Source organism: Amblyraja radiata, chromosome 1, assembly GCF_010909765.2.
Source record: "Amblyraja radiata isolate CabotCenter1 chromosome 1, sAmbRad1.1.pri, whole genome shotgun sequence".
NCBI classification, from domain to species: Eukaryota; Metazoa; Chordata; class Chondrichthyes; order Rajiformes; family Rajidae; genus Amblyraja; species Amblyraja radiata.
Genome location: NC_045956.1, coordinates 168,150,153 through 168,162,945, shown reverse-complemented (window position 1 = coordinate 168,162,945; position 12,793 = coordinate 168,150,153). Strand labels below are relative to the sequence as shown.

At 43.9% G+C, this 12,793-nt stretch overlaps 1 protein-coding gene and 2 non-coding genes across 5 annotated transcripts in view; all 3 read right to left on the bottom strand.

The window, feature by feature from the left end:
• ptcd3 (pentatricopeptide repeat domain 3) overlaps nt 1-12,793 on the bottom strand; it is a 50,948-nt gene that overhangs the window by 15,881 nt on the left and 22,274 nt on the right. For all 3 annotated transcript variants that reach the window (XM_033034894.1, XM_033034904.1, XM_033034916.1), the window contains 5 exons: nt 11,202-11,346; nt 8,952-9,002; nt 6,603-6,692; nt 3,472-3,500; nt 26-132 (listed from right to left, as the gene is read on the bottom strand). In XM_033034894.1, the coding sequence (XP_032890785.1) occupies nt 26-132; nt 3,472-3,500; nt 6,603-6,692; nt 8,952-9,002; nt 11,202-11,346 (422 nt within the window). The remainder of the gene's footprint in view (nt 1-25; nt 133-3,471; nt 3,501-6,602; nt 6,693-8,951; nt 9,003-11,201; nt 11,347-12,793) is intronic.
• Nucleotides 7,853-7,991, bottom strand: LOC116983611. Its single transcript, XR_004414768.1, has one exon. It is a non-coding gene; the product is annotated as a small nucleolar RNA SNORD94 (small nucleolar RNA).
• On the bottom strand, nt 9,443-9,580 carry LOC116983581. Its single transcript, XR_004414747.1, has one exon. It is a non-coding gene; the product is annotated as a small nucleolar RNA SNORD94 (small nucleolar RNA).

Genomic DNA, 12,793 nt, shown 5'->3' with positions numbered 1-12,793 from the left:
ACAAACAAATCACAGAAGTTCTTACTAATAAATACTCCGCTGATAAGAATCACCCAATAATTTCCAGTTGTCTCCAGTTTCAAGCACGTTGTGAATTCTGTAAGCCAGTTCAAGGTCTTTCAAATCCATGCACTGCAAAGAGGGAAACAAAATGGTTTCAGATTATACAGATCAGATTTGTACTGCCCAAATCTCGCTCAATCTGCTACACTCCATGCTGCAAAAGAAAGCAATTAGGAAATAGTTTTGCATATACACGGAAGATAGACATAAAATGCTGGAGTAGCTCAGCGGGACAGGCAGCATCTCTGTATAGAAGAAATGGGTGAAGTTTTGGGTCGAGACCCTTCAGTCAATATCTAGTTCTTCTGCAGTTGTATAGGGCTCTGCTGAGACCACATCTAGAGTATTGTGTACAGTTTTGGTCTCCTAATTTGAGGAAGGACATCCTTGTGATTGAGGCAGTGCAGCGTAGGTTCATGAGATTGATCCCTGGGATGGTGGGACTGTCCTATGAGGAAAGATTGAAAAGACTAGGCTTGTATTCACTGGAGTTTAGAAGGATGAGGGGGGGGCCTTATAGAAACATAAAAAATTATAAAAGGACTGGACAAGCTGGATGCAGGAAAAATGTTCCCAATGTTGGGCGAGTCCAGAACCAGGGGCCACAGTCTTAGAATAAAGTGGAGTTCATTTAAGACCGAGGTGAGAAAAAACTTTTTCACCCAGAGAGTTGTGAATTTATGGAATTCCCTGCCACAGAGGGCAGTGGAGACCAAGTCACTGGATGGATTTAAGAGAGAGTTAGATAGAGCTCTAGGGGCTAGTGGAGTCAAGGGATATGGGGCGAAGGCAGGCACGGGTTATTGATAGAGGATGATCAGCCATGATCACAATGAATGGCGGTGCTGGCTCGAAGGGCCGAATGGCCTCCTCCTGCACCTATGTTCTATATTTCTACAGCCCTGCCATCTCTATCAGCTCCTTAAAAAAACTTGATCGTTAATTGGACATGAACTGCCACAGACAAAGAATCTCACTAGTCCATCATCATCGCTTAGCTAATACAATACAGTAAACCTTCGTTTTTACACGTCTATTTTATAACTGATTTTGGTTATAGTGGACCAACACTGCAGCCAGCGCCACCACACCATCACCGCCACCATTCCTTCTGTCCAGAGATACTGTTCCGCAGAATTACTCCAGCATTTTGTGTCTATCTTTGGTTTAAAACAGCATCTGCAGTTCCCTCCTACATATCTCGTATACATTGATGTAGTCATTTGATGTTCAAACTGCTGGGTTGGTAATCTCACATTCCAGGCTAGATTATCAAAAGATCACCTCTAAACGTCATGATGCCGGTGAAAGCAAATGTAGTGAAATAAATTCAGGATTAGAACCTGTGCTTCAATTACTCACTGAACATATTGCTTAGGGGACGAGAATGAGCCAGGGGTGGTGGCTGGAAAGGAGAATGAGCCACGGATGGGGGGGGGGGGGGGGGGGGGGGGGGGGGGGGGGGGGGAGGGGAATGGAAACAATGGACTAGGGAGGAGAATGAGCCATCTCTACCTGATCTGGCCAATATGGCTCCAGATCCAAAGAAAAGGGGTCAATGCCGCACAGTTTGAAAGCAAAATAAGAATGAGGAATAAATGCTGCTCCCAGACGGAATAATTAAATAGAAAAAAAAGGGTGCTTAATCCAATTTCCTTTCGATTTGCCCTGCCCCCACCCCACCCAAAGACAGTTCCAATTTCACCCAGGGATCTCCGTGCTTGACGAATAACATGCAACAGTTCAAGCAGTCCCCACTAGGTAGCAGTGCATCCCAACATTACCAACAAACACAAACTCCCCATGTTAAGTCTGTTCCCAGGAATGGTTCGTAATCTCAACAATTCACAAAATCAAAAACGCAGCGGCGACCTGAATTCTCACATGGCAGAAAAGGTGTGTTTTCCCTTTAGGAATAAATAGTCTGGAGAAGAATTTTAAATCTAGTTTTGCCATTCTTAATGATAAGGCGGAGATTAACAAATTTAGCCGAACCCAATAACGATATTCTTTGAAATTTTAGTGCAGGCGAGGTTTGAAAACATATTGACCATTTTAAAACGGATACTGCAACTGGCCCAGATGGTGTGCCGCCGGAGACGATTCTCTCTGGAGTAAATGGATGGGTGATATCTTGACACCTACCTGCCACACCCTGTTGGGATCTTGTTTCAATATTCCAAGCTTCCAAAAAAAGCCAGATCTAATTTATTTAGCTGCTTACGATAGGAGAACTCTCTCATCCCAGGAATTAGTTTAGTATGTTAAAAGCATTAAGCAACATCAGAATAATTAAGCAATTGCTTTATACCATTGGAGGCAGTCACTAAACTAATTTCTGGGATGAGAGAGTTCTCCTATCGTAAGCAGCTAAAGAAATTAGATCTGGCTTTTTTTGGAGCTTGGAATATTGAAACAAGATCCCAACAAGGTGTGGCAGGTCGATGTCAAGATTTCACCCATCCATTTACTCCAGAGAGAATCGTCGCCGCTTGATCATTCAGTTTTATCTGTATTAAATACTTATGAATGTCAGACTCTTTGTGGGCAGTGTCTGTGCCAGGTGTGTGTCCTCTGACTTTTAATTTAAGAAAAAACTCCTTCAGTTCTTCCAACAGATATGGAAAGCTCTAACTCCACCATCAAACTTCCTTTGCCATAAATGTACAAATTATTTTCTACCAAGGATTTAGTCTCCTCATCTCATGTAGTCTGAAATCTGCAGCATTTAAACACAGCCATTTCAAACAACTTTAGTGAGGAAGGCGAAACAGGAGAGACCGCAGATGCTGGAATCTGGTGCAAAAATACTAGCATGGGTCTTGACACAAGGTGTCAAGTTCCTTTGGGTGACGATGAACGATTAATGGTCAGCATGGATTTATTGGGCCGAAAGGCCTGTTTGCATGCTGGGCACACGTCCAGATTCAGGGACAGTTTCTTCCCATCTGCCTGGTTAGCATGCAACAAAAAACTTTTCACTGTATCTCGGTACACAGTGACAATAAACTCAAAACCAGTTCAAAATCCCTCTGCTGATACTGCTCTATCCGCTGTGTTTCTCCAGCAGTTTTCATTTGTTGAGTGGGAAAGGCCCCATTACTGCTCAAAACCATTCACAGTTATTCGAGAATTCAACTGTACTTCGTGCAAGGCAGATCTTTGCAGGAGCTGGCAAGTTATATTAATTGGTAATGGTTCGTTACTGTTACGTGAAACAAGAAAGAATGAAAAACTGTTTTGCTTGTTATCTAGGCAGACCAGAGAACAGGCAGTGCAGAAGTGGAAATAAATAGGGTGCCATTAATGGAACACGACCCAGTGAACCATGCGCGAAAAGGCAGAATAAACTGCAGTTTTACTGTTGCAGATGCAAACGTATTGGAGAATAAAAAACAAAATACTCACCACTTTCATAGAACTGATAAAGAAGTTTACTGTGGATAAAGGAAAAAGGACCCATTAGTGGGATTAGCAGGGGAAGAATGCTGGAGACGAACGACAGTGTGCTGGCAGACCCAAAACGTTGGAGTAACTCAGCACATCAGACAGCATCTCTGGAGAAAAGGAATAGGTGGTGTTTCAGGTCGAGACCCTTCTTCAGACTCAACCCGAAATGTCACCAATACCCTTTTCCCCAGAGTTGCTGCCTGACCTGCAGAGCTACTCCCAGTATTTTGTGTCTATCTTCGGTGTATACCAGCATCCGCAGTTCATTCCTACACAATGTAATGACATCTTATACATCCAATTATCACTTCAATATCCCATCCATAACACAATAGACAATAGGTGCAGGAGTAGGCCACTCGGCCCTTCGAGCCAGCACCGCCATTCAATGTGATCATGGCTGATCATCCACAATCGGTACCCCGTTCCTGCTTTCTCCCCATACCCCCTGATATCTTTACAACTATGATGCAATTTCCCTTTGAAAATACGAGTCTTTTTGCAAACCAGCAATTTTTTGACAGACATTTGGAAATTGTACCCTGCAACGATTGTTTCCATTGGATATACGTTCCTTTGCTCATCTTTAACTCTGAAATCATTTGTTATGGATGATCAGCCATGGTCATATTGAATGGCGGTGCAGGCTCGAAGGGCCGAATGGCCTACTCCTGCACCTAATTTCTATGTTTCTATGTTAATTGTTTTTTCTCCTCCCCTCCGTCTACAGTCAGTACTTGTTGAGAAATCCCTTTCATTCCGGCTCTTTAAATGTACGTCCTTCTCTCCCTGTTAAGCACATACCCTGTTAAGCCCTCTCAGAATCTGTGTTTCAATGACATTACACTTCTTCCCCTCTATTCAGGCTCCTTAACCGCCCTTCCATGAGCTGGGGTACTGTCTGATTCACCTCTACCCAATTATGCTCATTGGACTTTGATCAGTCGTACAAAGTGAAAACAGGCTCTTCAGCCCTTCTTGCGCACACCGCCCAACATTCCCCATCTACACTAGTCTCACCTGCCTGCATTTGGCCCACACCCCTCTAAACCCATCCTATCAATGTACCTGTCTAAATGTTTTTTTTTAAACGTTATGATATTACTTGCCTCAACTACCTCCTCCGGCAGATCATTCCATCTATCTACCACCCTCTGAATAAAAAAAGTTGTCTCTCAGGTTTCTATTAAATCTACCCCCCCCCCCCCCGCCTACACCGTAAACCTATGTTCTCTGCTTCTTCACTCCCCCACTCTGGGTATAAGACTGTGCATTTACCCTATCTGTACACTATCTACCATGTTCAAACTTTACTCAAAAAAGCCACTCACCCCCACTATCGTCAAGCAATCAAAGTAATGAACATTTGCTGCACCATCAGCTTATCCAGTCTCTTCTAATAACCATAATGTTCCAAACCTGCCAACATCATGGTGAACCCCCTCTGCACCCATTCCAGTGCAAGCACATCCTTCCTATGGTGTGGTGACCAGAACGGAACAGAATTGTCCAGGTTTAGCCTAACCAATGATTTATAAAGTTGTAACACATTCCAGCTCTTGAATTCCACAATATGGCCAATTAAGGAAAACATCCTACACTCCTTATCTACCAGCGCTGCAACTTTCAGAGATGTATCGACCAGATCCTCTGTTCACCAACACTCCCTAGGGACTACCATTAACTATGTACATCTTAAAACCGTTCCAAAATGGCACCACTTTGCAATGTCAGGGTTAAATTCCATTTACCACTGCTCTTCCAAACGTTTCAGCTGATCTTCCATTGAGAGTAGGGAAGATTCAAACAAGAGGACATGACTTGAGAATTAAGGGACAGAAGTTTAGGGGTAACATGAAGGGGAACTTCTTTACTCAGAGAGTGGTAGCTGTGTGGAATGAGCTTCCAGTGGAATTGGTGGAGGCAGGTTCGATTTTATCATTTAAAAATATATTGGATAGGTATATGGACGGGAAAGGAATGGAGGGTTATGGTCTGAATGCAGGTAGATGGGACTAGGGGAGAATAAGTGTTCGGCATGGACTAGAAGGGCCGAGTTGGCCTGTTTCCGTGCTGCAATTGTTATATGGTTATATGATCTATGTCATGCTGCGACTTCAACCACCAATCTTCACGTCATTTGCAAACCTACCCTGTACATTCAAATCCAAGTCATTAACATATATCCAAACATCATATATCCCATCACCAATCCTTGTGGTACATCACTGGTCACAGATTTCTCATCAGAAAATCAACTCTTTGCCATCACCTTAGTTTGTTTAGTCAATTGTCACGTGTACCAAGGTACAGTGAAAAGCTTTGCCACCTATTTGGCACCTACTGCCAGTTTTGGATTCAATTTGCCTCCCTCGACAGCTCAGTGGTGTTTTATTTGTCACAGAAGCACCTGCACAATTAAATTCTATTGTCATTTATACGTGCATGTGCCATGTTTGGCGCTATTTCCAAAGTTCAAATTCCTGTTCTGGATTGCATGGGCTCTAACCTTCTGGAGCAGCCTAGCATGCAGGACCTAGTCACTGTGGACAACCCTGACTGCACTCCCCTCCAACATGCTTAGTTACCTCCTCAAAAAAATTATTCAAATAGGAGACGAATTCCCACGAGCACCTCTACGCTATCTCTCATCAATCTCTGCCTTTCTATGCAGCGATAAATCCTGTCCCTTAGAATTATTTCCCCAGTTTCCCTGATGCACGACTCATAGGTCTGTAGTTACCTAGTTTCACCACACTTCCCTTTTTGTACATAAAACATGGGTGATTGCAAGTCTTCCTTACTTCTGCGCTCCAAACTCCTCGAAATTAAAACGCAAACACGCTCTCTACCTCTCTCTATAAACAGCAGATGACTGAATAATTGAAGTTAACAGCGAAAAGGAAAACTACTGGAGGAATTCAGCAGGACAGGCAGTATCTGTGGGAGGAAATGAACAGACGATGTTTTGGGACAGGACACTTCTTCACCCTGATCAGCTGAGTTCCCCCAGCAGTTTGTTTTTTTGCTGAAGATTCTGGCATCTCCAGTCCTTGTGCCTCTAATTCTAGTCAAAGCTCCTTACTTACCATCATCAGGATCTTTGGGCTCAAAGAGCTTCCCTTCGATCTCATCAAGCAAACTGAAGATAACATCAATGGGTAGCTGGCTCGATGCAGCTGCAGAGATGGAAGGGAAAATGTTAACTGCTCCAGGGAAAGCCCACACAACACTTAGACGCAAGGAGGATTTTGGACAAAGAAAGCAAGACCCTGAATCGGCAGTCGTAGGATTCAAACCAGTGTTTCCACTGGTGGGAGAGTCGAGGAGCAGAGGTCAGAGCCTCGGAATTAAAGGGCTCACTTTTAGAAGGATGAGGAACTAATCTGTGGAACTCATTGCCACAGAGGGCTGTACACAGTTTAAGCATAAGAGTGAAGTCTTTTAGGACCGAGATGAGAAAATCATTTTTTACACAGAGAGTGGTGAATCTGTGGAATTCTCTTCCACAGAAGGTAGTTGAGGCCAGTTCATTGGCTATATTTAAGAGGGAGTTAGATGTGGCCCTTGTGGCTAAAGGGATCAGGGGGTATGGAGAGAAGGCAGGGATGGGATACCGAGTTGGATGATCAGCCATGATCATATCGAATGGCGGTGCAGGCTCGAAGGGCCGAATGGCCTACTCCTGCACCTATTTTCTATGTTTCTATATTTTTAAGGCAGAGCTAAACAAATTTGTGATTAGAATGGGTGTCAATGGTTACGGGGAGAAGGCAGGAAATGGGATTAGGAGGCAGACATCATCCATGATTGCATGGTGTAGACTCGATGGGCCGAATAGCCTAATTCTACTCCTATAACTTGTGAACATACAGCATGGAAACAGGCCCTTTGGCAACTGAACCATCCTACCAACAACTAGAGAGCAGTCCTAAGCTACTATCTACCTCATTGGAGACCCTTGGACTATCATGTATAAAATCACGGTGAAATCGATGGGGTGAATGCAGAGTTTTTTTTTTTACCCAGTGGGGGAAATTGAGAACCATAGTACATGTGTTTAAGGTGAGAGCTGAAAGATTTATTAGCAACTTGTGGGGGAACATATTCCATACAGAGGTTGGTGAGTATATGGAATGGGCTGCCAGAGGAGGTTGTTGAGTCACATGCTGCATCAATATTTAAAAGACATTTAGATAAGTACATGGATAGGAAAGGTCATGAAAGATATGGGGCCAATGTGGGCAGGTGGGACCAGCGTCAACGGAGCATCCTGGTCTGAAGGGCCCGTTTCCGTGCTGTGTGGCTCTATGACTCCAGCTTTTTGATAACAGCAGAAGTGGCTCAGTGGTAGGCGATTGTTCTCATGCAGCCATTTCTCGGAAAGCCCACCACACGTGGGCAGAACAAGGAATGACCGCACTCAGCTCCCATCATCCAGCTGAGGTCTGTACCCCTGCGCCACTCATCATTGCCACCTGCTTCGAGCATCACCCCTAGACACACGGCAGATGCCCCCTTGCGACAGAAAGCCAGACAATAAAAACTTTCTGTTTGGGTACACCTGGCTATCTGATCTCTATCTACACCTGGCTATCTGATCTCTACTTCATGCCATCCTTTTTACGTAGGACCCTTAACACCATCACTTGCCAACGCAAGGTTTTACCACCCTTAGGCCCACAACCGTATGAAGACATTTAAGCCCTACCCAAGAACGGGCATCACAAAGCACACTCACACACACACAATGTAGACACTTGACACCAAGCCCGGGGCACCAGCATTTATGTTCACTACTTCATGACTGGGACATGAGGGAACAGTGTAAATACAAACAGCTCAAATTGGAATTGACACGGGAAATGCAGACTTACATACCTGGCTCTGTCCAAAACAAGAGGAACAGCAGATGATGGTTTACAAAAAAAACCACCAAGTTCTGGAGTAACTCAGCAGGGCAGGAAGCTTCTCTGAGATCATGGATAGGTGATGTTTCAAAATATGGATAGGTGACGTTTCAGGTCGAGACCCTTCCAGTTGGAAGAAGGATCCCATGTTGAGAGGCCACCTTTTCATGATTTCCAGAGATGCTGCCTGACCCACTGAGTTACTCTAGAACTAAGTCTCTCTCTTTTTGTAACCAGCTAATGCGGTTCCTCGTATCTCCGCTGGCTGTGTCCAACACCTTGCTCAGGAATCCAAAAAAACCCATAAAAACCATACAGACTAGGATGTGTGCTTCAGGCAACATAGGGCTATCACATATTTTGCTAAGATGCAAATGAACCATCAGTTAAAATGCATCATTACATGAAGAAATATATACCTACATAATATATATCCATTTTTTAAAAATCATTCTACTTTCATCAGTTCTGGTTTCATTCATTAATAGAAGATCCCCCATGATAGCCAGTTGTTGAATGAGTACTTACCAGGTTTATAGAAAATACCAAGTAAATGATCAAAGGTGGCCAAACTTGGTTCTAAAATTAATAAAAGCTCAAGGTTAGAATACTCACTGGAATATACTTCACATTTAAAAAGGATAAGAAAAAAATAGGCTGACAACACATCAAAACATTCAGCAAAAAACACCAATAGCTCACGAGAATTGCCAAATTATAGTTATACAGCAGGGAAATATGCCCTTTAGTCCAAACAAACTAAATTTATCCATGCCAACCAAGATACTCCATTTAAGCTAGTCCCTAGTGTGTGTAGGATAGTGTTAATGTGTAGGGATTGCTGATCAGTGTGGACTCAGTGAGTGTTTCTGCACTGTATCTCTAAACTAAAATTATGCCACTCATGATTTTATATTCAAAATCTTTACACCACCAAGGGTCCAAACGATTTGGCTCAGGGATGGCATTAATTAATTTTAGACAGCATTTTCTTTAGGTGAAATCACACTCAACTTTCGCTGGCTCAGATCAAGGCGTTTTTCTCGTGTGGACGTCCCTCAAACAGCCCACTACACGCAAGCAGAGTGAGAAACGGCCACACTCAGCTCCCATTCTACAGCTGAGGTCCGTACCCCTGCGCCAATCATCATTGCCAGCAGAGACTGTTACACGGGATAATTATACCCATGACGTATTCAAAGTATCATCTGCATTTACTTTGACAATGTTACTTCCTGTTGTCATGTTGGGCCACATTTGCCCTATTGTAAGTTGCAGTGGCATGATCAATGGAAACTGCCTTTGTGAACTCTTTCAAGTGCGATGACACCGTCACCAGAGGGATCGTTCAACATTTCAGACTTACTTTGCAAGGAATCTTGTGCTCTTTGAAATTTGGACATTGTCTCAGGAACTGGTGCACTACCATGCTGAGAACTATATTCTGTACTCTATCACCCCTTTTGATCTACCAATTGTACTTGAGCTTGCTTGTACTTATGCACAGTACTATCTGACTTGATTGGATTTTACGAGAATGATTGGGTTAACGAGTGACAGGTGTTTGACGGCTCTAGGCCTCTACTTGTTGAAGGTTAGAAGGATGAGGGGGGGGGGGATTTCATTGAAACCTACTGAGAAGTGAAAGGCCTGGATAGGGCGGATGTGGAGAGGATGTTTTCACTAGTGGGAAGGTCTAGGACCAAAAGGCACAGCCTCACAATAAAAGGACACACCTTTTGAAAGATGAGGAATTTATTTAGCCAGTGGGTGGTGAATCGGTGGAATTCATTGCCACAGACGAATGTGGATGTCAAGTCATTGGGTGGAGGTTGACAGGCTCTTGATTAGTAAGGGCGTCAAAGGTTACGGGGAAGAGGCAGGAGAATGGGATTGAGGGAAAAATAGATCAGCCACGATTGAATGGTGGAGCAGACTCGATGGGCCACATTTTCTGCTATGATTTATGATCTTGAGAGGGCACGTATCCTTCCAATTAATTTGAAGAACGTTGTGGGAAGAGTGGGAGGTTGAGCTCCAAGCCGTTGGCGACTCATTCACTGAAGCTTGAGAGATTCAGTGTCAACAAGAACACTCAGCATCCTCAGGATCTTTACCAACCTGCCACCACTGCACCTCACTAAATTCAGACAAAGATTGGAACACGAGGCCCTGGACAATGCATGGAACCGTATCCCATTCTTCCAGTGCAATCTTTCTAAAGGCAGACGAATACCACATTTTGGCCCCTCTGCCCCATTGATGCACATTAATTTCTCCCCCCCCTCCTTATATGCTTTCGACTGGCCTGACATTTTATTCCTCCTCTGTCCTCATCTTACATCCTTGTGCCTCCCATTCATCCATAGCCTTTGCCCACCCCCTAACAGTATCAACATCCCTTGCCAGGTTGTGTCCATCTCCCCACAATGTCCCGACCCAAATTTCCGCCCATGTCTCTGTCTTCCAGAGATACTGCCCTACCCGCTGAGCTAACCCAGTACTTTGTATTTTTTAAGATGAATTCCACATATCTGCTATAGTTGGTCAAGAACTGGTTCAATCTCTGCGACTCATGTGTGGCTGGATTTCGGGCTATTAATTAGGACCTTGCAGAATGTTGACTTTGTCATGGGAGAAAAGTGATACGTGTCCAAGCTGCCCCATGTTTACAGTAGTCATGCTTCGTACAACCATTATAGCAATAAGAGTAAAAACAAAAAGGAATTCACAGATGAGGGTTACAAGTCTAATTAAGGACAAGGTCTAGTCACGTACCAATATTTAGGAATTTCATTTCATTTATTATCTGCAGGGAAAGGCCTTTGGCATTTGAACCGCACCTTCGGAGGCTCTTCAATGCAGAATTAAATGTTAACAGGTTTGGTTGTACTTTCTGTTCTGCCATTTGTTTCAGCAGCTCCTGTATTAACAAAGGGCAAAGAAGAGGTCACTAAAAGCACATCAAAAGTTGATACACAACTTGGGGCCAGGAAGATTCCTATATCCAGCATTTGCACAATGGCCCTATTGGCCTGTTTTCATGCTGTGTGAACATAGAACAGAGCAGCACAAGGACAGGCCCTTCCGCCCATAATGTCTGTGCACTCTTATCTGTCTGCACATAATCCATATCCCTCCATTGCTTGCATATCCATATCAAAAAGTCTATTACATGCTACCATCGTATCTGGTTCACCCATCACTCCCCAGCAACACGTTCCAGACACTCACGACACGCAGTGTAAAAATAAACTTGCCCGCGCATCCCATTTAAACTTTGCCCATCTCACATTAAACCTGTACGATTCTAACAACAGGAACTCAAGACAAGTGTGTGACGGCTTTAAAGATAATGATTGATCATTACTTGGACATGAGCAAGTTCATCACTTGCAAAACACAGGCAGAAAAATCTTCCAACACAGTAATTTACCCAATTCATTTGATGCCGCATAGCATTCAAAATGTTCTCTTGCCTAGAACAGGGAACTGTCTAAGAACCCAACCCGCTGGGCAACTAATAGATTGCAACATTAAGCATAACCAGCTATCATCATTAGCAAGCATAGCTTTAAGGACAGAGGGGAAAATATTAAAGGAGATGCGCGGGGCAAGTTTTTTTTTTACACACAAGGGTGGTAGGTTAAGGTAGTACTGGAAACAACTATATACTAACAATTAAGACGTTTTGAGAAAGGCACATGGATATGTAGGGAGTGGAGAGTGATAATCACGTGTAGGCAGATTAGATTAGTTTAACTAAAGGGCCTGTCCCACTTACGCAACCTTTTCGGTGACTGCCGGCACCCGTCATAGGTCGCCGAAAATTTTCAACATGTTGAAAATTCAGCGACGCCCAGAAAGACGCTATAACTCTTTGGGTGATTACGAGACATCTCATGACCATACAGGCGACCCCCTGGTGACACCCAGCGACATGTCGCCAGGGGTCGCCTGTATGGTCGTGAGAGGTCTCCTAGTCACCCGAAGAGTCGTAGCGTCTTTCTGGTCACCGTTGAATTTTCAACATGACCTATGACAGGTGCCGGCAGTCGCCGAAAAGGTCGCGTAAGTGGGACAGGCCCTTTAGGATCATGTTCGGAGCAGACATTGTGGACTGAAGGGCCTGTCCTTGGCTGTGCCGTTCTATGTTCTATGGATCAGTATTTCAATTTACTGGGTGGATTAGGAAGGTAATTACTTGACAAGTGCTGCTACCTTTCTCTGTGAATGTGGCCAATAGCTTATGACTTAATTCTGCTTGGCCTATGGAGTCAAGAGTGTATAATTGTTTCGTAGTTTTAAGGCTACCTCTTTATTGTGGGAACTGAAACAAGTGGCACTCTTGAGTTAAAAAGCGAAACAAT